Here is a 26,156-nt window from a genome sequence, read left to right as displayed (position 1 = left end):
CAACAACCACCAAAATCCCAACGTGGCCTCTTGCTCAGGCTATAACCCTTCTATTACTTCTAATCCCATCTTCAGAGCAGTCATTTTGCAAAAGAATCGAAATAATTTCTATTAAAGTCCTTTTGTTTTGTTTTGTTTTGTTTTGTTTTGTTTTTTGAGATAGTCTTACATCTTACATGGCCTGGGTTGACCTTGAACTCACGATCTTCCTGGGTCTCCCAAAGTCTGGGATTCCAAGTGTATGGCGCTATACACTGGCTTGCTGTTGTGTTTGAGTAGACTTCTGATTTTGCTTTTGGTTCTCAGCTTTCTTCATCTGTTGGACACATCTGTCCTCTGAGCCAGACAGACAGGTGCCACCCTCAGTTCACGTGGATCTGCTTGTAAAAGAGCATCACGGCTGGGCTTGTTGACCGGCCCTCCCTGATAAAAACAAGGGGTGACGGGCCCATTACCTGAGTATTCACCCACTCCATACGTGGTTCTGTGCAATTCTGCCTAACCGGACATGATCTGGGGGTCTTGGGAGGACCTACATTTTGTAGGCCTGGGATAACGGAAAGAAGAGGTGCCCATGCACACAGCCAGCGTCCATCATGCATGCTGGGTGGAGACCCCCCCACGTGCCTGCCTGTGACCTCACCCGTGCATGGCAAGCTTTGGTGGAGTGGGACTCTGAGGCCTTATGAAGAAGGTGTGAGAGTGGTTGGCCAGCTCTCCTTCACGTCTCCCACCCCCACGCCGTGTCGCTCTTGTGACAACATCCTTCTTGGTGACACCACCTTTGTAGTCCTTCTCCCGGCTCAGTCAAGAAGCTGGTTTTTACAAACGATTTGTCTTGAATTAGAGTTATTTTTGACGTGTCTGTGGGAGGATATGCTGTGTGTGAAGGCACTGGGGTGTCAGAACCTCCTGAGCTGGAGGTACAAGTGGTTGTGGGCTGCCTCACATGCCAGGTAGGAGCTGAATTCAGGTCTCCTGGGCGAGGAGCATGTGCTTTCTCTCCCTTTTTTTATGACTTCATTCATATTACATCTCAATGGTTATCCCATCCCTTGTATCCTCCCATTCCTCCCTACCTCCCACTTTCCTCCTACTCCCCTCCCCTATGACTGTGACTGAGGGGGACCTCTTCCCCCTGTATATGTGCATAGGGTATCGAGTCTCTTCTTGGTAGCCTGCTATCCTTCCTCTGAGTGCCACCAGGCCTCCCCATCCAGGAGACGTGGTCAAATATGGGGCACCAGAGTTCGTGTGAAAGTCAGTCCGCACTCTCCACTCAACTGTGGAGAATGTCCTGTCCATTGGCTAGATCTGGGTAGGGGTTCGAAGTTTACTGCACGTATTGTCCTTGGCTGGTGCCATAGTTTGAACAGGACCCCAGGGCCCAGATCTGCCTGTCATAATGTTCTTGTAGGTTTCTAGGATCTTCTGGATCCTTCTATTTCCCCATTCTCCCATGCTTTGCTCACCTAAAATCCCAATAGGATGTCCCCACCCCCTGTCCCACTTTCCTGATAAGTGGAGACTTTCATGGGACATGCCTCGTGGGCTAGTGTCCAGATATAAGTGAGTATATACCATTTGACTCTTTCTACTTCTGGGTTAACTCACTCATTATGATCATTTCTAGTTCAATCCATTTGTCAACAAATTTCGGGAATTCCTTGTTTTTAATAGCTGAGTAGTATATTCCATAGTGTAAAAGCACTGAGCCATCTCTCTCTAGCCTGGAGACACTGGTTTCTTAACAGTTTCACTATGGCAGGAAGTACCAGACTCCCAGGGAGAAGGGAAGACAGGAAACCGTGCAATCTCACCAAGACAGGGTTGACTGTCTTATACTAGGGAAATTGACTGAATTGTGCAGGACGATGCAGCTATATACACTTTTATTTATTAGCTGGTTTAAAAATAATTTTCATTTCTTTTAATTCTATGTACATTGGTGTTCCGGCTGCGCACGTGTGCGCACGCACATCTGTGTGTGTGTGTGATCCCCCTGGAACTGCACTTACAGACAGTTGTGAGCTGCCATGTGGGTGCTTGGAATTGAACTCCAGGTCTTTTGGAAGAGTAGCCAGTGCTTTTAATCACTGAACCATCTCTCCAGCCCTATTTATTAGTTTTGATACAAGGTCTCACATCAGGATACCTTCAAACTTTTGATCCTCCTGCTGAGTTTAGCCTAACACACCAGGCATGGAAGGTTTACTTATTTCTGAATGCTTGTTCTTTATTTTAGCCTATTAACACTATCACATTTCTTTGTGTGTTTGAGATGGTCAAGAGGTCTGAAGTTGTTCAAAGCACTGAAAGGATGTCTAGGATGGTGAGGAACAGCACATCCAAAAATGGTAGCCACTTAACTGTTCATTGCATACAGTTTATTTCACTAGACTGCAATTTTATACACAGTATGAAGGGGTTTCTGGGTAGCACATATATAGTTTACTTTCTGTAGTGCTGAGGACCCAATTTTTATTTTTATTTTTATTTTTTTACAGTATATCATGATACCCTATCATTAAAACATTATTCGGTGAATTTTTCAAACTACATATAAATGATGGATTTACCACACACACGGTGCAAAGAATGTCTTCATAACATATTTGAATCACAAAATGTGAATCTAAGATACACCACTGTAATTAGAACACTACTTTAAAATCACAACGCCCCACGTCAGAGTAGCCATTCGATGAGTCCCTGTAGACGTCTAAAGCAGGTTGGAGGGTGAGTGGCAGCAGCTTTGAGCTATGATTTCAAAAGAAATCTTTTAAGAAACACAATTTCACAATTTTAAAATGCCTTCCTTTATCTGTTTAATATTCTCAGAGTCAAAAAATGAGACATTTTAAAATTTACAGTCTTTAAAACAAAGAGAATAAAACCAAGCCTCCCTAAGCTGGAAGACTCCGGCTACAATACTAGATTTCGTAGAAACCTAAGGAAACCATTGCATGGGGGGCGGGAATGAATTCTAAAGGAACATCTCTGAAAGCATTGTGGCTCACTGCCCCTCCAGAGAGAATGTGATCCCAGGTGACGCGCTTCCATGACGTGACGTAAACAAGCCAGGGAGCGAGCTCTTTATTTTCCCAGTTCCTTCCTTCCTTCCTTCCTTCCTTCCTTCCTTCCTTCCTTCCTTCCTTCCTTCCTTCCTTCCTTGATCAGTGCAATGAGAAGATCACCAGTTAACAAGAAGCACAACTCCTTAACCGGGGAACCACGTCACCACACACAACAGCCAGGGTTACAGCTGAGAATCTCTTTTTTTCCTTCCCCCCCAAAAGTTTGAAAGTTCAATAAATAGTAGAAAAATAATCCTTTACTTAGAAATTTTGAGATGCATCATTTAGAGCATAAGGTGAGTTCCATACAGTTATGGTGGCGTCTAGGAAACAGGGGAGTCTGTCCAGCACCTGGGGGCATCTGGTGCGCCCCGCTCCTGGCCTCTGTTCCGTTTCACTTCCAGTTCAGGGGCCGAGTGCTGCTGGGCACATCCCTCTGGCTCAGCGTCCTTTACGAGTGCCTCTGTTGGAGGTTTGCCTACTGTTCCATCCCATTACAGCAGGTCAGTTCATCAGGCTCCTCCCCCCATTTCAGAACCAGCTTCAGAGCCTCACAAGCAGGACTTTGTGGTTTCAGACTCAGACATACCAGCTGGCAGCAAAAGAGGCTAAACCACGCTGGACAAAGCACACACACAAAGAGTCTCGTGTGATGGGGTTTTATGCCGGCTCATTTCTTCTCAGTGCATTCTGCATCAGCCAGGGCCCCCGAGAGGACTGTTAGCACTCGGCATCCACGGTGTGCACTGTCACGGCCGCCTGAAGGTGGTGGCTGTGATGGAGGGTCGGGTGGTGTGAACGGTAGTGGTGGAACTTGTGACTCAGCAGGGCTGCGGTCTGAGGTGGGGTGTCCAGGTCCACATCCTCGTCATGGTTCCCTACGTCCACCCCAGCTGACAAAGGGTCATTGTTGCATGGGGGGTTCTCACTGTCTTCCTGTGGGCTCATGGTGCTGTACCCTAGAAAAGGAAAAACACAGCCTCAGGACACCGACCAGATGGCTAGGATGCTGGGGTGCACTTAGGCTAGTGAGACTTAGGTCCCAACATCTGTACATGGCCAGCAGATGCTAATGTATTTTAATTTTAAGGAGAGCAAGAGAAAACACTGTTTGTTTTTCCCCCTAAAAACAATTAACCATAAATACACAACCATGTTAAACGACTGAGAAAGATGGGAGAAAACAAACAAGTCATCACCCCAAGCCCCTAGGCCACTGACAGCCCCATTATCTGTAGGTACCCATCTTCCTACGCTTCTACAGAGTAAGATGGCCATTTTCTCCTGCATCATATAAACTACTAAAGCAGACAATGGGCAGCTTTAGACAATGTGAACAGGATGCAGGCTGGTGGAGGCTTATGAGCTGAATGGTGCAATGCTTGTGGATGGCAGTGAGGTCCAGTGCATCATCACCATGGGATACCAGCGAGGATCCAACCAGTTATCACCATGGGATGTCAGTGAGGATCCATCAGTTATCACCATAAAATACCAGTGAGGATCCAACCAGTTACCACCATGGGATACCAGTGAGGATCCAACCAGTTACCACCATGGGATACCAGTGAGGATCCAAATCATTATCATTATTAGCACACAGGTCTACAACAAAACGCAGGTCAGTGATTCCTACATAACAGCTAGGCTCTCAACGCCCACTGTAGAAGGGAGGTGGCCAGAGAAGGGAAGGAACCTGTCCAAGGTGCTAGTGCTTAATGAAACATTAAATTCCCATCTAAGCCAAAGCAGCTAGAAAGGAATCAAGTATTCTCTGTGTAAGCCGGCTCACTGTGTTTAAAGATTCATTTCTTTCGGTATTCTAAGAGATTGCATGTTTCAAAAGAAAATGCCCTAGTTGATCAAAGGTTTCCTTTCCAAGAACCTTGGCATGTTTTTAAATATTGCAAAAAAAAATCTTCTAAATGTTTTGAAAAGTGACAGCTCATTAATAGTTTCCTTGCACCTCAGTGTCAATCAGCCATGGGTAAGCACTAGTCACATTTATGCAAAATTGATGCGCTTGCAATCAGCCAAGCAGGGGCAGTGTGTGTTTGAACATACATGCTGTGTGCAGAAGTGAGAAATACAAATTTATGTCCTCAGTAAAACAGAACTCAGACAGAAGAATTATTTAACAGTTCGTCCAATGCAGAGGGTATTTACTGGGCATCTCTGAGGTACAAGTTACTCTGCTAAGGCACTGGAGGCACTCCTCAGAGAGGGCTAAGAAGCCAAGTGTTTGAAACAAGCAGGAGCACAGGCCATTGGATCACTGGGACGGGGGTGGCAAATCAAACAGCCTCATCTCACTTCCGTAATGACTAAAATCACGTAAGAGAGATGCTTCCGCTAATGCAGACATTAGTGAACACCAGAGCTAAGGTTCAGTTGAAAGCCAGGAGGACTAACATTTTTTTTAAAGAGGGAAGAGTGGGAGTGAATGAGTATGATAAAAATATATTGTATACATGCATAATTTTACAACACATTAATGAAATTTTTATTTTTAAAAATAACAATTTAAAAAATCATAATTTAAAGCTTGAGAGGTATTTAACACGGGAACCAGATATAAAGGCTTGGTTGCTTATATAATGGTAGATTACAATTAGACCACTGAAAAGAAATGATAGAAGAAGAAACTGATACTGGTACACAGACAGACAGACAGACACACATGCAGACCATGCCATAGAGCTGACATATGGTATCATGGCCTTTCCAATGTACACACTGTGGTGTTTAGAAAGTTCCCCACTAGTGTTGGTCAGCATCTTATGACCATGTTGAAGGGAGCGGTGAGGCCTCAGTAATCCAGCCTGAGGGAACGAGGAGGTGTTGTCACACCTTCACTTTATGGGTGAGTAAGGGTTTGGTTAAGTCGATACAAGCAAAGAAATAGGAGACCCGCCCCAGAAGCATGGAGCTATGAAATGATTTCTCAACCACATGGCTTGGATGTGTGTCAGCAGGTACCTGGACAACAGGGACGTGAGATGTGGAAAGGTAAATTGAAGTTGGCGCATGATGCATATGCTACAGGAAGCATCAGGACCACAGCCTCCCTAGCCATGGTCAGCTATGATCAACCTGCGGCCAGGCAGACCTACTGCTAGTTTGGAGGATGGATGAGATGGCAAAGAAGAGATGAAAGAAGTCACTGCAACAGCCCAGTGAAGGATGAAGAATTACAATGAGGGAAAATGGGACGGGGTTCGACAGTAGAGGTTCCTAGGCAATCAGGTGGGTGGTCATATGATAGCAGAGGAGACCTGGGGACTTTGAGTCTCAGGAGAGCAGGACTTGGTTGGGACTATGGTGATTCTGAGAGGCTGGTGAGTGAGAGTGCACAGGAGTGCGCATGCACACACACACACACACACACACACACACACACACACACACACACACACACACACACACACAATGCCAGGGAGTAATAGGCATGGCTTCCGCAAAGTTGGGGAAGCAGGGCAGAGTTTTTTGCCATCAGTCCTTAACACTGAGTGTACCTTTGATGCAGGAGAGGCTGAGCAAGACAGAAGGAAAGGCTCAGAAGCCACCAGCCAAGGCACCTACAGGTACTGGCAGGGCATAGTCATATGCAATTGCCCTAAAGCAATGGTTCCCAACCTGTGAGACATGACCCCCTTGTGGGGTTCATCTGGGGACTGCACATCAGATATTTACATTACAATTCATAACACTAGTAAAATGACAGTTACGAAGTAGCAGTGGAAAAATTCTATGGTTGGGGGTCACCACAGCATGAGGAACTGTATTAAAGGGTCGCAGCATCAGGAAGGCCGAGAAGCACTTTCCTAAAGGCCTGGGTCCCTTGGTAAAATAGTGAAAAGCTTGGTGTGGGAAAAGCAGGCAAGGCTGCTGGGTGGGGAGAGAGGCTGGGGCTAGCACAAGGAGGTTGGCTGGAGCCATAGGATGGAGGGACAAGTACCAGGGTGGGTGGGTGCCAGGCAACAGGAACAGAGGCCAGGTGGCTCGGCAGCCTGCCTCCCAGACCACAAGTTGATGCCAGGTGCTTGGAGATGGAGAAGCACTTAGCATCAAGAGGTTGACCCTGGGAGAAGCAGGGAGTTTGGGGGAACCAAAGGGATCTGCCAGGTGAAGAGGTTAGAGGGCTGGACATCTTTAGAGATGGTCCGGAGGCTGGGGAAAACAGTGACACCTGTATCCAGGCTTAAGCCATGGGGACCAGAGTAAATCTCTCAATTTGTTCTCTTTGGCAGGGCTGAGCCTGCTGTGTGATACTGGAGGCTAGGCTCTGAAAACTGCTCCGTGTAGGTTTGAACCACACTGCCCCTGCCCTGTGCACGTCAAGGAGGATGCCCAGGAAGATTTAGGTTCAGCATTTAGGCTGTTCAACCAGATACTGCCCACGAGGGTCACATTGTCAGGGATTGGGGGTGTGGGGGGGGAGCCTTCTCTGCCAGTCTCCCTTTGTTTACTTTGCTGGAAAGTGTCTGGTTGAGGAGCTCCAACAACCAGGCAGGGATGCTTGAAGTTTTGCCTCTGGGCTCCCCCTACATCTCTCCCTGGGTACCTCCTCTTTAGCTCTTCAGCTCCCCTGTGTGCCACACCCTTTTGTCCCTGAAATGGTTCTTCTGAAATTAAGGCTGTGCTGCTGGCCTCTCTACATCTCCAGACAGCAACACCTCAGGACTCCAGAGCCGCTGAGGCTAAATTTCCACAGTCCTGGGACCTGAGATCAGACACCTGGAGAAACTGAGACGCTGGCACCACAGAGAAAGCAGCAGTTCCTGAGACCTCAGTTACTGGCTGCTGCTGACAGGGAACTCCGGGGATGGGAGGCATGTTCAACTGGAGTTAGCCTGTCAGCTCCTGAGCCATCTTTGTGGCAACAAAGTGTAGACTAGCCATTCTTCAAGGGCAGGGACCTTTGCGTGGTCTGGCACTGTCAGCCAGAAACCAGGACCAGAAATCTAACCCCTTAGTATAAATTCATAATTTAGTTAAGAAAGTTGTTCTGGGGGCTGGAGAGATGGCTTAGTGGTTAAGAGCGCGGCCTGCTCTTCCAAGGTCCTGAGTTCAATTCCCAGCAACCACATGGTGGTTCACAACCATCTGTTATGTGATCTGATGCCCTCTTCTGACCTACAGGCATACATGCAGGCAGAACATTGTATATATAATAAATACATAAATAAATAAATCTTTTTTTTTAAAGGAAAGAAAGCTCTTCTGTTTAAGAGTTCAAGTCTGTGTAAACGCCCAGGCATGAGTTAAAAGGCCCCTCCCCAACACCTCTCTTAACTGTCAAACTGGTAATTCCAATCCCTGTCACAATGGGCATCTATAGCCCCTCAGTGGGACCCCTTCCAGATTTATGTTAACTTTAGATGAAAAACTCCACCAATCCCTAAGCTTCTTTCAAGCTCAGGACTTGAAAGCCCACCAATCCTCACTCTGGAAATCTCTCCCCTAGAAATCTCCGCCCCCTAAAAAGATCCTATATAAAGGCTTTGTTTGCCTAGTTCTCTGCTACCTTCACCTGGAAGCAGAGGCAGCAACTCCTGGATTTGTCCGTCCAATAAATCTGCCTCGTATGAGTCTCTCATGGGAAGAAGGCCGGAAGAGAAGTGAAAAAAAAGCAGAGCTCAGGAAAGAGTGGGGCTCAGGCTCCTAAGCGCCTCAGCAGTTGGGGTTAACACTCCCCTGGGAGGAGCTGCAGCCTCTTCTCAGAGCTGTGTGGTTCCTGGGGTCCAGTATCTCTGGATGCCCTTCCATTGGGACACTGCCCCACCTCAGAACTGGGATACCTTCCTAAGCTTCAGTTGTGTAGGTTTCCTGGACACCTTCCCACCCAACCAAGAAGGCTAATGTTCATCTTCAGTCACTTCTGAGTACCACAGTAACGGATGGATCACTTCTTTAACGTACACGGTGTAAGCTCCCACCTCCCTAGACCCTGCTGCTGTGCTTCCCTGCCCATCCTCTTTACCCTGCCTCTGGTCTTACCAGCCACCTGGGTTTGGTGTCCCTCTGCCAGTCTACATGGTATATTGTGATTTGTACCATATTATAATAAAAACGGGTTCTTTGTTTCCAGCATGCCATACTTTTTAAGTTATTTATTGATTTAAATTTGAGATAGTATCTTGAAGCTATATAGCCCAGGCTAGCCTTTAACTCACTAAGTGGCCCCAAATCATCCTGCTCTGCTTTGCATGCTGGGGCTAAAGATGCTCACCCCCCTACCTGGCTAGCCAACTCTCTCTTATTTGCTGCTTTTGGACTCCTAGCATTGAGCATAGTGCCTCACACCAAGGAAGCACTTCAAAGCAACGCCAGCCAGCTCTGTAGGTACAGGCCTGTAAAGGCAGCGGTTTGGAAACCAAAGTAAGGAAGAGTGCAGGTTCAAGGCTGGCCTGGGCTACAGAGAAAACTCAGGGCCAATTGAGCCAACTTAAATAGTGACTCAAACTAGGGGTTGGAGAGATGGCACGGTGGTTTAAAAGCACTGGCTAATCTTTCTAAGAACCCAGGTTCAATTCCCAGCAACCACATGGTGGCTCACAACCACCTGTAATGGCATCTGATGCCCTCTTCTGGCCTGTAGGCACCCACGAATGAACATAAATAAATAAATCTTAAAAATAAATAAATAATAGACAGACAAACAAACAAAGGTCTAAGAAGAAATCTCAGCGGGAGATCACTTGTCTGATGTGTATGAGGCCTTAGGGTCAATCCCCAAAACAAGCAAGCCTCCCCACACTACTCAAACTATAATTCCCCAAGTAATGACATCAGTGAGTTTTCTGCTACCCAAGGCTTTGCCTGGAATGTCATTTACTAGTCTCATATAATTAGGAAAACGTAGAAATCCATTGTACCAACCCAATGGCTCTCAGCCTTCAGAGACACTCTGTAGTTGCCTCATGTGACACCACTGTACCTGGATCTGAGATGTCCCCCAGAGGCTGCTGGGCTGGAGTTCGCTGCTGCCTATTGTGCTTTGGAAGGATGGCTCCATCCTCATTAGTGGGTCAGTCCCTTGACAGAGTCAAAGCCTGTAGCGTCAGTGGGAGGTGGAGGAACGCAGGTGGTGGGTCTAGTTAGAGGGGACTGTGACTGGAGGCTTGTCCTGGAAAGACGCGCCTTGTTCCTCATGCCACCACGTCCTCAGCCATCATGGTCTGCCTTGCCATGGCCCAGGAACGTTCCGCCAACCATGGCTGAGGCCTGTGAAGCTGTGAGTCAAAGCATCTAGGTGTGGGTTGTGTGGTAGTAGTGTGAATGTGGGCATGCATGGGCGGAGGTCAGAGGGCAGTCTCCAGTGTTGGTCCTTGCCTCCTACTTTGTTAGAGGACGGGCCTCTCGCTTGCTGCTGTACTCACCAGGCTACCCCTCCCACAGCTCCAGGGGATTCTTTCATCTCCCGCTCCCTTCTCATCAGTGGGAGCTCTGGGCTTTCAGATGGGGCTATTGTGCGTGGGTTCTGTGGGAACTCAGGAACTCCTGCCCGTGCAGGGAGCTCTTTGCAGACCATGGAGCCTTTGCCCCAGTCCACAGACACACTTTCTCATCCAACAAATGACCATGAACCTGGTGCTAGGCAGTTGTGCCGTGCACCAAGAACTGTGAGTAATCACAAGAACAGACAGGGTCCCTGACCATGGAGCACAGAAGAAATGCTACTTAAGCACACAGGACCTCTGGCATCAGTTTGCAAATACATATGTAGAAAAGCATCTATGGAGATAGCCTCAAGTAAGACACATGCTTTAGGAACGAGGCCAGACACCCATGAGGAATAAAAGCCTAAATTAATCTTATGTACTTTGGGATTCTGCTTACGTGTTTACTTTGTGGTTTCTGAGATACTGCAACTTGTGAGATGCTAGGTTCCTTCAGGGACTCATCCGCCATCTAGTGGCCACAAGGAGTAACTGCAGGAGGGTACCTCTAGAATATGGTCTACTTTTGACTAGGTTTTTTTGTTTATTTTGTTTTGTTTGCTTGTTTGTTTTGGTTTTTTGAAACAAGGTTTCTCTGTGAAGCCCTGGCTGTCCTGGACTCACTTTGTAGACCAGGCTGGCCTTGAACTCACAATGATTCGCCTGCCTCTGCCTCCCGAGTGCTGGGATTAAAAGATGTGTGCCACCACGTGCGGCCTTGACTAGGTTTTCTTTCATTTGTCTTGGTCAGAAGTTGCCAAGGACGAGGGAGAAACTCTGTTTTTAAAAAGAAAATGTTGCTTAACATATACAGATATGCAAAAATATCTGTCTAAACCTAGCTGTAAAGTTTCTAGTGAGGAAGTAACTGCAATATAAACTCACAAGGAGTGAATAAACATATGCTGATTTTTAAACTAAAAAATAAGCCAGTAGGTATTAGACAGAACATGCAGTTTTCAAGAGAAATATGAGAAAAGAAAAACCAGATGCATGGTTACAGAGGTGTTTAGTATCTCAACTTGTGAGGCTAACAGCTAGCTGAAAAGAACAAACACTTTTAAGTTGTCTTAGAATATTGCCAAAAGTGTGGCTGAGGTACCTGCAGCAACAGAGTATTTGCCTAGCATTGGCCAAATCCTGGTTTTGATTCCCAGCACCAAAAGAAAAAAAAAGAAAACAACAAAACACTGTATTTTAAAATATGTCCTTGGGAAATATTTCTAAATAAACAAATGACCTTAAGTTTCCAAGTTTATTAACGGTGAGTTTTAATTCTAGGAATTCTAGGTAGCTTCCCCGGGACCTGGGTTTTTACTGTGTGTGTGTGTGTGTGTGTGTGTGTGTGTGTGTGTGTGTGTGTGTGTACAGAACAAGAGAGAAACCTGGCACTGCTCTCCCACGAGTTCAAATCCTCCCTCAGAACATGAACTACTTTCTCTCTCTCCTTTGCTCACTCCAGGCTCGTCTCGTTCCGCCTTTTATGGGTCTCATGACCGCACCCCTTCATTTCTGGGCTCCCTGGTGTATAAGCTGGGAGGAGAGAGAACAGACTATAACCCTGAGCCCCAAGCTCCTCCTATGCTTTCTCCTTCAATCTTCACGAGAACTTTACCAGGTAGAAAAATGTAATCTTACTATTTCTTTATGTACTTACTTTGGGGAGGGAGCGTCACCTGGCTGGCCTGGGACTTGCTAGCCTCCACTGCACAGGGATCTGCCTGCCTCTACATCTCAAGTGCTGGGATTACAGGTGTGTGCTACCACACCTGGCTATTCTACTTCCAAAAATCAGGAAACTAAGCACCAAAGTATCTCATTAAAGTCTAAACGGCTTGTTATAAAAACCAAAAAGGAGCTGGAATCTAAGCTTATCTCTGATTTGAGGGTGGCCCCCCTGCTCCGCCCACCCCCTGCCTAGTACAGGCATGATTACAGACCACCACTCAGAACAGTGTTGACAAAACCATCAACTCTATTTTCCCCTTTAACATGCATGTAGACTTTACCCTGCTGGCATGACAGGGCCACTCACTTGATGGGTCACTTTTAGTGATCTGCTGTGCCGGTTCAGGGACACAATAGCCTACAGTTATGCTCCATTGATTTAGTAATGTACTTCGGATATGGGCACCATCAATGCCTTCCTTCCTTTGGTGGTGCTTCTCTGTCTGCTTGAGAAACTATTTCTATTCCTTGGGGGATAACAGGGATCCAATTAGTGAGGAAATGAGAGACAGTGAGCTCTTTGTGGCATTCCTGGCTTCAGGTACTCACTCACAAGGCAGCACTCACTTCACCCAACCAACCGCCTCACAAGCTGTCTCACGAAGGCAGCGGAGGGCTGGGGAACACTCTGTTACTGCAGACCCTAATTTGGTATGGATGCCACGGGAGCGCGAGAGCCGAGATTCAGTGTTTCTGCTGAATAAGAAATTATTTCAGCTGAACTCTAGTAGCCTTGAACCTGCTTTCGTATTCAGACGAGAAGGCACAGAGCGGCCCAGCAGAAGAGCTTACACGCAGGTTCAAAGGATTCTTTTGCAGGGGAAAGGGAGGGGAGGCAGGAAGCCAAGAAACTGAAAAATTTAGGTTCTGCTTCGGTTCTCCATAGAAACCCGAAAGTTCTATTTAGTCAGTGGGAACAATGTCATTCAACGCTCAGCTCACAGCCTCTGATGCACCAGGCCAGGCTCCAGCATCTCACACTGCATCCCTGCAGTGGTGTCAGGGGACGCTGTTGCTTCAAGGGATGTCATCGCCTGTGCTTTTTGCATACAAAAAGAAACACATTGTTTGAAGGCTTTTTCTCCCTTCTTTCAGGATAGGTGTGGGAAAAGCCAAGACCTTTCCACCCCACCCCCAAAAAAGTTTACATGGTCATCTAAGCATATAAAAAAATGTAGCTTTGTGGAAACTAGACAGCTAGCTTTAAAAATAAACCATTTTTTTCCACTCCAGTTCTGTTTTTGAGTAATAGTGTCAGTGATGCTCACCGACCTGACACACCTGCTATCCCAGTGACAGTGAGCAACGTGACAACAAGAACATGAGAGGCCATGTGGTGTGGTGGGTCTTTGGGACAAGACATGGAATTCTTTTTTAAAGATTTATTTATTTATTTATTATGTATACAATGCTCAAGAGGGCATTAGATCTCATATAGATGGTTGTGAGCCACCATGTGGTTGCTGGGAATTGAACTCAGGACCTTTGGAAGGGCAGCCAGTGCTCTTTAACCTCTGAGCCATCTCTCCAGCCCCAAGACATGGAATTCTTAAGACATGGGTTTGCTTGGCACTAGGCACCTTTTCAGTCTTGACCTTTTCTGCCATTAATGTAAACCCACAACTTTGTTCCCATTCAATCTTCTCTTAGTCATCCTTTCAAGGCTCAGTTGCGAATGTCTCTTTCAGCAAAGCTTTTTGAGCCTGGCAGACATGGCCAGAGATGGGGGTGGATAATGGTAGAGGTTGCCTAGATTTGTCTACGGCCCAAGGACATGCTGATGATGCTGACACTGGCCCACCAGCACCACTAGGTCCTAGGACCTAAGGGGGGGTTCCACAGCAAAAGTTTGACAGTGACACTTTAGTGAGCATGTGATTGTGAAAGGTTTTCCACGGCCTTATGTTCTGAGTGCTTGGTCTTCACTTAGTAACGTTATTTTGGAAAGTTCTGGGAACTCTGGGAGATGAGTCCATCCTGGCCATGATGGTTAAAACTGTCTTCTGCCACATGCTCCTGCCACTATGAGATGTTTTACTCAAGATAACAGGCCTGAGCAATCTGGTTGCTTAGCAACCAAACTGAGCCCTCTTAAACCATGAGCCAATGGGATAAATTCTACCTGAACTTGTTTTTGCCGTGTATGAAAAAGTATCAAAACCACAGTTTTAAAAATTACATTTAGTGCTGGGCAGTGATGCATGCCTTTAATTCTAGCACTCGGAAGGCAGAGGCAGGTGGATCTTTATGAGTTTGAGACCAGCCTGGTCTACAGAGCGAGCTCCAGGACAGCTAAGGTTACACAGAGAAACCCTGTCTTAAAAGACGAACAAACCAAGAAACCCCGCTTATTTGTGTGTGTGTGTGTGTGTGTGTGTGTGTGTGTGTGTGTGTGTGTGTGTGTGCGCGCGCGCGCGCGCGTCTGTGCACTATGGTGTGTGGAGGTCAGAGAGTAACTTGCAGGAATCCGGTCTTTCCTTTCATCACACAGGTCCCATGGATAAAACTCAGGTGATCAGGCTTGGCTGCACGAATCTCCACCCAACGAGCCGTCTCAGCGGCCCCCACCTTCTTAATGGAGAAAAACTGGAAAGCAATCTGTATGGTCAGGGCCACCCAGCTTATGCCTGGAAGTGTTGGGACACAAGAAAACTGCCCAGACACTTCGCTCAAACACCGTCGCACTTGGGTGCATCCTTTGGGGAAACCATGTCAAAATGATTAAGTTAAGGACAGAACTGGGAGAGGGAGATGAAGAAGAGTCTGTGCCCACCCTCTCCCACAGGTACAGCTGAAGCTCCCCAGGGCTTCTAACGCAGGAGACCAGACCTTACCATGATCACTTTCGGTTCCCGAGCGGCCCCAGTAGCGTCGCCTTCTCTCTGGACTATGTGCGTGTCGCTCCATGACCGCAGCTATGAACCGAGTATTGCTGACTACGGGAAGGCAAGGACACTCAACGTCATTCCTGGGCCAGCACCTTCATTGCTTTAACCCCCTTGTTCTGCGCATGCTCACTCCTGGGCCAGCGCCTTCATTGCTTTAAGCCCCTTGTTCTGCGCATGCTCGTTCCTGGGCTAGCATTTCATTACTTTAGCCCCCTTGCTCTGCACATGCTCACTCCTGGGCCAGTGCCTTCATTGCTTTAGCCCTCTGCGCATGCTCACTCTCATGCCGGAGGAGTTAGTCTTTGAAAAGTAGGATAAATAAGTTTTTAAAGAATCCTAAGGATGAGGGGGCCTGGCTTAGAGTTGATGCAGGGAGAGGAACTTAGCCATTTATTTCTAGCGTGCACCAGCAAGCAGGCAAAGGTCTAGTCTCTTCTTAATAAAGAAAGCACTTTTCTTTTACCCTGAGTTGTGTACACTAATTAAGGGACTTAAAAAAAAAAAGTTCACTTTCTAAAACACCACATTGGAAAAGTAATGGGAAGAGAGGCTTTGGGCCACAGAAAATGCAAAAGATAACATCAAAAAAGGCTTTTGAGATATTCTGAAACAAAGCAGAGACCTACACGTATTCCTAGCGAAAAAGAGAGGAAAAAAAAATCCACCATGTCAAAGCTTCTGAAATTTTAATACAAGCCAAAAGGACATGAGAAGGAATATTTATTTGGGATTAGCCTCCTGCTGACACAAGCTGCAGGAGGCAGCGGTACTCACTGATGCCCCTGTCTTCATGGCTCTCGTCGTCTCTTTCATCTCTGTCATTCTCCAGGTTGGACATACGCACTGACATTTCTGTCCATCATTAGAAAGGGAGAAACATGACTATTTAATCAAACAAAATCATTGGCTTTAATATCCCGCTGAGTGCTAGCTTGATGACTGGGTGACAGCATTCCATCAAGAATGAGTTCAGGGCGGGGAATGGAGCGGCAGAAAGCAAGCTCGCCTTAAATGCACTGGGTGTGATCCCCAGCCCCTCATAAATAAAATAAAAAATAAATAACATAAATAAAAAAGAATGGCTGTGCACCTCTGTCTGTTACATATTTTTAGTAAGAGGTGGACAGAGACAAAGGAAGAGGAGAACAAGCGAGGGCATCGGAATTGAGTTCTGAAGAAAGAAATGAAACTGGTGGAGGCTAGCCCATCTTTAACCGGGGTCTGAACCATCACTGGCTGTGCTGTGAAAAGGCTATGGAACTGCAGATGGCCAGGTGTAAGGCAACATTGGATACCAACCATCTAGGGTCCAGCCGAATCTCACCCACCGGTGTCGGTGGTGCCTCTGTTGCCGTGCTGGGTCAGGGTTGTTGTTGCCATAGCAACATCTAACAGCAACTTGTGACTAGTGCTGTAAGCTGAGTTAAATGGCCGGGATGACTATGAGTTGAGTTTACATCCACAAAGGGCAGGCTAACACATCAGGAAGAGTAGGAATGGTTTTAAGCACAGCCGGTTGACTTAAACTTTGGTGACAAGGTCATAATTACAGATAATGTGACCATGCATACTCTGTGCAGGGATGCAATGGAACTGATTCTTTCTTTTTTTTGTTTTTTGTTTTTTGTTTTTCTTTTTTTTGAGACAAGGTTTCTTTGTATACCTGCCTTGGCAGTCCTAGAACTCACTTTGTAGACCAGGCTGGCCTGGAACTCACAGAGATCTACCTGCCCCTGCCTCCCCAAGTGCTGGGATTACCGGCACATTCCACCATGCTTGGCTTGATTAATATTCTTGGCCATATGATATGGGGGGGGGTCTCTGATTTGTTTGGGTTCAGACCTGCAAGGGCAGCATGTTGACACTCAGTCTCTGTCAGCACCCCAGCTCCCCAGTTCAGCTTATGGTAGAAGTGGGCCACAGGCTATGAAGTTGGGTGTGGGATGAAGATATTGTAGAATCAGGAAAGGGCCCAGGATTTTCTGGGTTATCAAAACGAGGCAGGCGGAGTTTAGGTGCTAAAGAAGAAAATAGGCTTTGCGGACCTCAGATGTCATGCTACTGCGCATCCTACAAGGGGCTTTCTGCACTCACCCTGAGCAGCAAGAGGAGACATGTGCTGGTGGCTGCGGCGATGAATCTGATGGCGGTAAGCATACACAGCAAGGACTAGCACCATGATGCAGCCCATGATTCCTCCAGCCACAGGGCCCACAGGGGCACTCTTAATCATGTTTAGTGTGATCACCTCATCACCTTCAGAGAATAAACGAACAGATGCTCTGTGTCAAGCAGAGGGAGGTAGGGATGGCGGGAGGGTGGTGAGACAGGGAGGACAAGAGCAGCGAGGGGTTTGGTGGGTAGCTGTGCTGCACTCTAAAGTCCTCCGGACACTCGAGACATGAGGGTGGGGCACCATTTAGTTTCTGGTTCTTAAATGGAGCAAGAACATAAATGACCAGGGCTTCTGCAAAGAGCGAGCAGATGAAAACAGCTTCCACACATGCATTGCCTGGTGCTCACAGAGTCCTGGCTATGCTCTGAAGAGGAAGCCTTCACCTGTTTCAGTGGCAACACAACAGCTCAACTCCACCTCCCCGCAGAAGACAGTATCTCCCTTTAGTCGGGTTAAATATTAAAAAGCAAGATATTGGTGGTCCCCAATTTTTGATGATTTGACTCATTTGTCAATTTTGTGATGACTTAAAGCAATGGCATTCAGTAGAAACTGCATGGGCTTTGGGATCTTGATAATTCCTTGGGCTTGTGGTACGGAGGATGTTCTCCTGATATAGGCGATGGCAGTTCCCAGCCAGCCACGTGCTCACAACTGTTAAACAGCCAGCGCTGCAGTGAACTGTGCTGTTAAGTTATATAACATTCAGCAGGCTGAGTGTATTAAACACATTCTGAGGATTTTTTGTTTTGTTTTGTTTTGCTCTTTTGTCTGAATTTGTCTATGGGGCCAGAACTATATCACAAGTTGATAAACATCCACATTAACTATTGGCTTCAGTATGGTGACTCAATTTGCCAGCTAATAATATTTGCCGATTCCGGGAAGACACTGAAAAAAAAAATCTAATGAGAAATACAGACTCTCTTGGTAGTATTTTTCAAGGACTAGTGGCCTGATCCCAGGGCTTCTTTTGATGTCCTCATGCACTCCCAAAGCTGCTACAGCAGCCTTGCATAGCCCCGGCGTCTGCTGACCCCACTGCCATAAACAGTGAAGTGTAGCTGAAGACAATGATGTATACGCCCCCCCCCTCCCCAAAGGTGGTAAGGAAAGGGGAAAGGGAAGGTTATGGAATGAAAACACATCGCAGGCCCTGTGCGTCCCACAGCTGGGATGCACATCCAAGTGGACTCCAGAGTTCAGCCATGTGGAAATCAGGCCCAAGTTTCTGGGAATGAATTCCAGGCTTTCAAAATTTGGCAGCATGATTGCTGCTCACTGCACAGTGTGCGTAGCCAGCTCTGACGATAATTATCTGCCTTGGTTTTATAACTGAGGATGACTGGCGAACAGATCAGGGAAGTTGGGCAGAGGATTATAAAGACTTCAGTCCCAGGATACAGGCGGAAATTTGCATTGAAGAGTCAAATCATCGTGGGTCCCTAATCAACATACCGATGGCTCCCATGTCATCAACGTAGGGACTTTTGGCTCCCACGATCCCTCCGAAGCATTCTTTCTGAGGTGCACAGTAGGATTTGTCCAGGTGAGTTTTTCCGTCACTGTCCACCACACACCATTCACAGTCCAGCACACCGAAACAGTCCCTGTCAGATCAGCAATGGTTCAGAAAGCAGCAAGGGCAGAGAGCAGGTGAGCTGGCTGTTAGCCAGATCTTGGGGCTCTACTGATGACAGGCATTGCTCTGAACAGCAGCCTGTCTGGGCCCTTTCCACATCAGGTGGTGCTAGCAGTTGTTTGCCTGGGAATGGCTATTGCATGCCTCTTGGCCACTTGAGAACGAAAGAAGGCCACGTGCTCTCTGAGGAACCTTACAATCTCCACACATGAATTAGTGGGTCTTGTTCAAAAGCATCTCAAAAGATCAAAGGCAAATGGCTCCCACATTTGCTTGGTTTTGGTCTAACATGTCTCAAGTGTGTAGTAGTTATTGTTTTGGGGGTTTTTTTTGGGGGGGAAGAAAATAATAGTAAAGTATATTCAGGAAATATTAGTCCGTTTAAAAGAGATTTCCTCATTTCCAGTCTTGTGGGCTGCATGCATGGCGGTGCTCCTAGGAAATTACACCAGTGGCAGTGCTGCTAAATGCAGCATGAGGACCCATGTTAATCAGTGCTAGGGTAACCTTTCCTCAGCTCAACCGAATGCAAGGCTAACTGTGCCCTCTGTGCCCTCGCTTTGCCTGATCGCATAGCAACCAGGGCCAGAGAGCACAACCCCCGTCCCCCAGATCTGCTACAGCCCCTGCCCCTTGCCTAGTCCAAGATGCCTAAAGGGGAGCAGCCTGCAGCAGGGGACACAGCACCTCAAAACTGCCCAGGGCAGATGTGCTTTCTAAGATGGGAAAACTGGTGAGTTTTGAAATACTTCCCTTGGTGGCTGCTGGGTCTTGCTTGGAATCCCAGGAGATCCTAATCCCTTGCAACATCTCTTGCACTTTGCTTATTAAAGCAAAACAAAAACAAAAACATCCCACCCATAGCAGAGGCCCCCTTTTTAAAAGCCTATAGCATGAATGCCAAATACCTGTAGCCAGTGGGAATGGAATATTTCACCTGGGGTACAAAAGGCTTAGAGCCTAAGAGTCATCCTCCCTCCCCCAAGGCTATAGCTTTAAGGCATGAAGACCAGGAACCCAAGCACGGGCTGCAGATGCTCAGTATGGTTGCCGGGCACTGATCTCAGGGAAGGTCACGTACCCACTCTTCATCCTCTGGCTGCACTTGCTGTTGACACACTGCTTCAGGGCATCCTGCAGGCTAGGGTCAATAGCTGTGTACGTCACTGGCTCCTGGTGTACCTCACAACTTGGGTTTCTATGCAGGAAGCAAGTGTGGAGGTTAGGGGCAATGACACCCATATCCCAAACACCTAGGTCTGTGATAATGTCAGACAAATCTGAGTTTTTATATTTGTATGGGTGGCTTTGCCACTCAGTGAGGCCTTGGGTCAATCCATTTAACTACTGAGTTGCTTAATTTCTTTATGTTTGTGCACAATAGAAATAATACATATGTGCTTATATGTACACACACACACACATACACACTCACACCTACCTAATATCATAAGCACTTAACACAACAGGAATGTATAAATCTAAAATATGCTCAACCTTCTGTGTTCACAACCTTCAATCTTACTTTTCTGGGATAACGACTGTGAAGTTTAATGAGGATCCCTTTTAGATAGTGTTTTCTATGCTTAACAAACGTATATTATGGTGGTTTACATATACACACAACACTGAGTGTTTCCTTTACGTTCTAGGAAAGGAATCTAGCCTAATATTAAAAACTTATCCATAATATAAAAAAATCACCATTCCATGCATGAGCATATGTATTGTATAAGCACATATGACAGCACCTGTTTATTTATCATACAGTAAATTAAAAAAAACTGACTAAATGTAAAGTCACTGATACATGGTAGACACATAGAAAATGCTTATTTGTTTTTATTATATTGGGAGTCTTTCTCTATTGCGCTATTTTGAGGCAGGGTCTCTCACTGAACATAGACCTCCTGGATTTAGCTAGATTGGGGTCTGCCTGTCTGTTCTCTGGATGGTTGGGGTTACAGGCACATGTCACTGGCTAGATTTTACAGGGGTGTGGAGAGCTATTCACAAGTGCTCACATTTGTACAAGAACTTCACCCACCCGAACCATCTCTTCAGCTTTAATATAGCACACACTCTTCTTTTCTTCTTTCCTTTTGAGATAGAGTTTTTCTGTGTAACAGAGCCCTGGCTGTCCTGAACTCACCTTGTAGACTTGTCTGGTCTGCCTGCCTCTGCTGGGACCAAGGGCATGTACCACCACACCTAACTGCATATACACTTTTTCTTCCAAGACAGGATTTTTCTGTGTAGCCCTGGCTGTCCTGGACTTACTTTATAGACCAGGCTGGCCTCAAACTCATAAAGATCCACCTGCCTCTGTCTCCCTGAGTGCTGGGATTAAAGGCTTGCACCACCATGCCTGGCTTGCACATACATGCTTAACATTTCACAGCATATATATTTGAACCTCAAGGCAGGCATTATTTGAAATCTGTCTTACTGATCAGGTTCATCATTAGAACAAAGCACTTTTGTACACTATTAACCCAAAACAATTTTATAGACAACATGATGATAATATGGAGATTATACATATACACATATATCCATGTATGTACATGCACCTAGTGCACATGCACATATATAAATATAAGCACACACACACAGACACACACACTTTTCCTGTTCTCTACATTGGTAAGGTTGCCAGTGCATGCACACACACACATGCACACACAGATGCATACACACACACACACACACCCTTTTACCTGTTCTCTGCATTGGTGAGGTTGCCAGTGCATGCACAAACACACGCATGCATAAACACACATGCGTGCACACGCACACATGCATACACACACGCACAAATGCATTCACACACACACACACACACACACACACACACACACACTTTTACCTGTTCTTTGCATTGGTGAGGTTGCCAGTGTACACGCACACACGCGCGCATGCACACACACGTGCATGCACACACACGCGCATGCACACACATGCATACACACACGCGCATACACACACACACACACACACACACACACACACACACACATACCCCTTTACCTGTTCTCTGCATTGGTGAGGTTGCCAGTGCACTCATTCACCTCCAGGGGGCACTCACAGGGACATTCACATTCATTTTGCTCCATTCTGAAAAGCAAACAGAATTACTAGTCAGAGGTAGGTGTTAGCAGAATATCATACACACACTAGGAAATTAAGATTAAAAAAAAAAAAAACCTTTGCCAGTTACAACTGACGGTGAAAATGAAGCCATGGCCAAAGATTTAAATTGCATTTGGCCTGAATCTGTAGCAGTGGTGACAAAGGTTGTGTGAATAGCATGGAGCTAAAGGATTCTGTGACCCTGGACTTTCCCTTCCTCAGGACATGCCCCCACCCCCTCTGCTGAAAATGCCTGGCATTGGTTAAAATATTAAACGGTCCAAGAACAGAGTCCAGCCCACCGGTGGCAGTTGAGACAGAGACGGTCTACCATGCTGCAAGCGCAGAAGGCGAGAGAGTCGCAGGTCTCGTTGACGATGCCGACAAACGCATTGGTTCCGGGTATCCTCGTCAGGCGGTACTTAGAACAGTGGCTGCCATGCACAAGGTTCGTCAAATCCCCCTTCAGAAGAGACGAGGGGTCAGACATGACAGACGGCAGTGCACAGACGCCCATCCCTCCCACCCTTCCTCTCTGTGGCTTTTCAAGACAAGAGTTTCTCTCTGTGTAATCTTGGCTGGCCTGGAACTCACTCTATTGACCAGGCTGCCTTCATACTCAGAAATCCTCCTGCCTCTTCCTCCCTGTGCTAGGATTAAAGGCCACCACCACCTGGTGACTTGGCCCTCTCTTGCAGAAAGGATAGAATAGCTTAGATTCTGATTTATAGCATCACACAGCCACTGTTGCACATTTTTATTCAATTTATTTTTATATATGTGTATGTCTGTGTGTGCCACATGTGTTTGTAGAGGCTAGAATAGAGTGTTGGAGCTCTTGGGGGGGCAGTTACAGGTGCTTATGAGTTTCCTGACATGGGTGATGGGAACCAAAGTTGAGTCCTCTGGAAGAGCAACAAGAGCTCAGGACCACTGAGACATCTCTCCAGCCCCTAGAGTCATTTTTAAAATCCGAGCCAGAGAGCGGCATGGTGGCACACGCCTTTAATCCAGCACTCAGGAAGCAGAGGCAGGCGGATTGCTGTGAGTTTGAGGCCAGCCTGGTCTACAAAGTGAGTCTAGGATAGCCAAGGCTCCACAGAGAAACCTTGTCTCAAAAAAATCAAACCAAACCAAACCAAACAAACAAAAATACCAGCCCCCCAAAAAACAAACAACCCCCTCAAAACAAAACAAAAAAACCCTAAACAAACAAAAAAAGCCAAACAAGCAAAAAACAAAACAAACTAAAAACAAACAAAATGTGGCCTGGCCCAGAAAAGCACTGCTTGTTAAATAATTTTGTTTTCTTCACTTTGGTGAGAAAGAAATTACAGATAATTCTATCAGTAAGATACAATTTTAACTTAATAGTTGATATATATATTATATTTAATCTATTTACATAATTACAATTATATATTACATCTATTCACACAATTATTTACATAAATGTAAATTGTCATAGATAATTTTGTTATGCTTTTTATTTATATTTTAAAATTTTATTTTATGTGCATGGTTGTAGTGCCTGCATTTATGTCTGTGCACCATGGCAGTGCCTGGGGCTGCAGAGGCGACAAGAAGGCTTCGGATTCCCTGGAACTGGAGTCACAGATGTGTTTGAGTGGCCATGTGGATGCTAGGGCTTGAACCCAGGGTCTCTAAAGAGCAGCAAGTGCTCTTAACTGCTGAACCATCTCTTCAGCTCCTACTTTTATAACCTTAAGAAACAAGATAACACTGTTGGTTACTGTTAACTATTGCTTAGTGTGTTGGGGGGTGGGATTAGCTTCTGGAGAAAGACTCACCCACTCTGGGTGGCACCATTCCCTAGCCGGATCCTGCACTGTGCAACAGCATAAATGGAGCTGAGCAGCAGCCTGCCTTCCTGCACTCATGCTCTTGGCTTCCTGATTGTGGCTGCACTGTAAGCAGCTGCTTTACAAAGCTCCTATGTCCTTGGTTTCTCTTGTGAGGTACACTGTACCCTTGAACTGTGCGGCCAGAATGAACCCCTGGGCCCTTTGGCTGCTTTTGTCAGAGAAGAAAGCTTGTTTCTTAAGCAAACCTAATTAGCTCGAGAGACAGATTGATTTCTTGCTTCTACACCGTTGACACTGAACTAAGACTCCGTTTCTTCATTCCATAGCTAGGGAAGGTGATGGGCAGCTTCTAAGAGTGCCACAAAAACTCACAGACTATATTATGATGTCATATGCCAAGCATCTTTCTGCACTTGTGTCAAATGTCCTAGGCAAATTATTTCAACTCACACTGATGTCCGTGTTATTCATCTCTTAAAATGTGTGTGACCAGGAGCCCAACTTTGAGGGTTGTAGCACAGACTCTTAGATTCTGGATGAGTTTTGTCCTGTGTGGAGACTCCTATTTCTGGGACGTGCGGTGACACAGCTTATGATGTTCTAAAGCTCCACTACCCACAATGCTCCAACTGTATTTAGGGAGAAAACTTCAGCTGTTAAGAAATTCTCTCTCGTGGCTGGAGAGATGGCTCAGAGGTTAAGAGCTCTGACTGCTCTTCCAAAGGTCCTGAGTTCAATTCCCAGCAACCACATGGTAGCTCACACCCATCTATAATGTGATTTGATGCCCTCTTCTGGCCTGCAGGTATACATGCAGACAGAGCACTGTATACATAATAAATAAATAAATAAATCTTAAAAGAAAGAAATAAATTACCTCTCCCTGGTCTGGTGAAATAGTACAGTGGGTGTAGGTACCTGCCACCCATACTGACAACCTGAGTTTCATGTTGGGGAGCAACATGGAGGTGAGAAAGAACCGACTCCTGTGAGCTGTTTTCTAACCGTTGCACATGTGCTAGTCTTTGCACATCTGTACACCTACACACAGTACAACCGAAAAGGTGATAGGAGATAAATTATTCTAATTCCCATTCAACTAGAACGTGCCTTCCAGAAATGTTTCTACTCCAGCCTTGCCGCTTTGCCTACAGAGGACTCTGGAAACCATTGTAGAAATGAACTACACACATAAAAAGAGCCAGACCTTCATAGAAATAACTGCCCCACTTCTCCTCATCTTGTGGCTCAAAATAAAGGGGGGAAGTCATAGTGGCCTTGGGCACGGAACTTTGTAGCCTTACATGTTGAGGTAACCAGGAAAAGCTCCTCTTTTCCACTGGGAAACTGCTTTTCACAATCAACTTCATGATATTTAAGATTTTCAATTTAATCCAGCACATTAAATTTATTTTACTTTTTAAAGATCTATTTCTTTCAGTCTCATGTGCATTGGTGTCTGGGCTGCATGGCTGTCTGTGTAGGGGCTCTAGATCTCCTGGGCCTGGAGTTATAGACAGTTTTGAGTTGTCATGTAGATGCTGGGAACTGAACCCGGCCAGCTCCTTCTGAAAGAGCAGGCAGTGCTCTTAACTGCTGAGCCATCTCTCTCCAGCCCGAAATAAATTAATTTTTAAGTGCACATTTAATGATTGGCAAACATACATGCCTATGTAAACTAGAAAGTTGCTTCCTGTCAGTAAGTTTTTGCATGTTAGTTCTGTCGCCAACACACTCTCCGTTTTTGTTCTTTCCTAACTAGATTCAGTCACAGTTTTAAGAATACAGTTAGATATTTAGCCATGTAAATTTTGCAGCAAGTCAAAATATGTAGAATGCCATAAGCTATAAAAACAAACGAACAAATACTTTCAGGATGATTCCCACAGGATTCCCCATGATCAGATGGGAAGTCAATGGCTGACGTAGGCTGGCCTTTGGAATCCAGGCAGCTGAATCTTATCTAGGAGACAGGAGCCCATAGAACCATAGACATTTGTACAGAGAACGGGAACAGCCCTCAGGAGAGACGTCAAAGGGGTAAGGGATGGGTTGGTGGGATGGACTTTCTTAGTTGTCAACTTGAATACATCTGGAATTAGCTAAAGCCCAGGCACACCTGTGAGAGATTTTTTTCCCCTTAGTTAAATCATTTGAAGTGGGAAGACTCACTTCTAACCTGGGTCTTGGAGGTGGGAAGGAGATCCACTTTGACTCTGGGCCACATCTTCATAAAGGATATACA

General features: G+C 46.1%; 1 protein-coding gene across 1 annotated transcript in view; it reads right to left on the bottom strand.

Moving 5' to 3' along the window:
• Positions 1-2,795: 2,795 nt before the first annotated feature.
• CACHD1 (cache domain containing 1) overlaps positions 2,796-26,156 on the bottom strand; it is a 235,500-nt gene continuing 212,139 nt past the window's right edge. The window contains exons 20-27 of the mRNA XM_084784427.1: positions 22,388-22,548; positions 21,984-22,070; positions 20,035-20,151; positions 18,770-18,921; positions 17,230-17,391; positions 15,910-15,987; positions 15,082-15,183; positions 2,796-4,036 (exon numbers count right to left, since the gene is read on the bottom strand). Of these exons, the coding sequence (XP_084640553.1) occupies positions 3,798-4,036; positions 15,082-15,183; positions 15,910-15,987; positions 17,230-17,391; positions 18,770-18,921; positions 20,035-20,151; positions 21,984-22,070; positions 22,388-22,548 (1,098 nt within the window). The 3' untranslated portion in view covers positions 2,796-3,797. The remainder of the gene's footprint in view (positions 4,037-15,081; positions 15,184-15,909; positions 15,988-17,229; positions 17,392-18,769; positions 18,922-20,034; positions 20,152-21,983; positions 22,071-22,387; positions 22,549-26,156) is intronic.

This window comes from Acomys minous, assembly GCF_964271855.1.
Source record: "Acomys minous genome assembly, chromosome: 6".
NCBI classification, from domain to species: domain Eukaryota; kingdom Metazoa; phylum Chordata; class Mammalia; order Rodentia; family Muridae; genus Acomys; species Acomys minous.
This window is presented reverse-complemented; position numbering and strand designations above follow the sequence as displayed.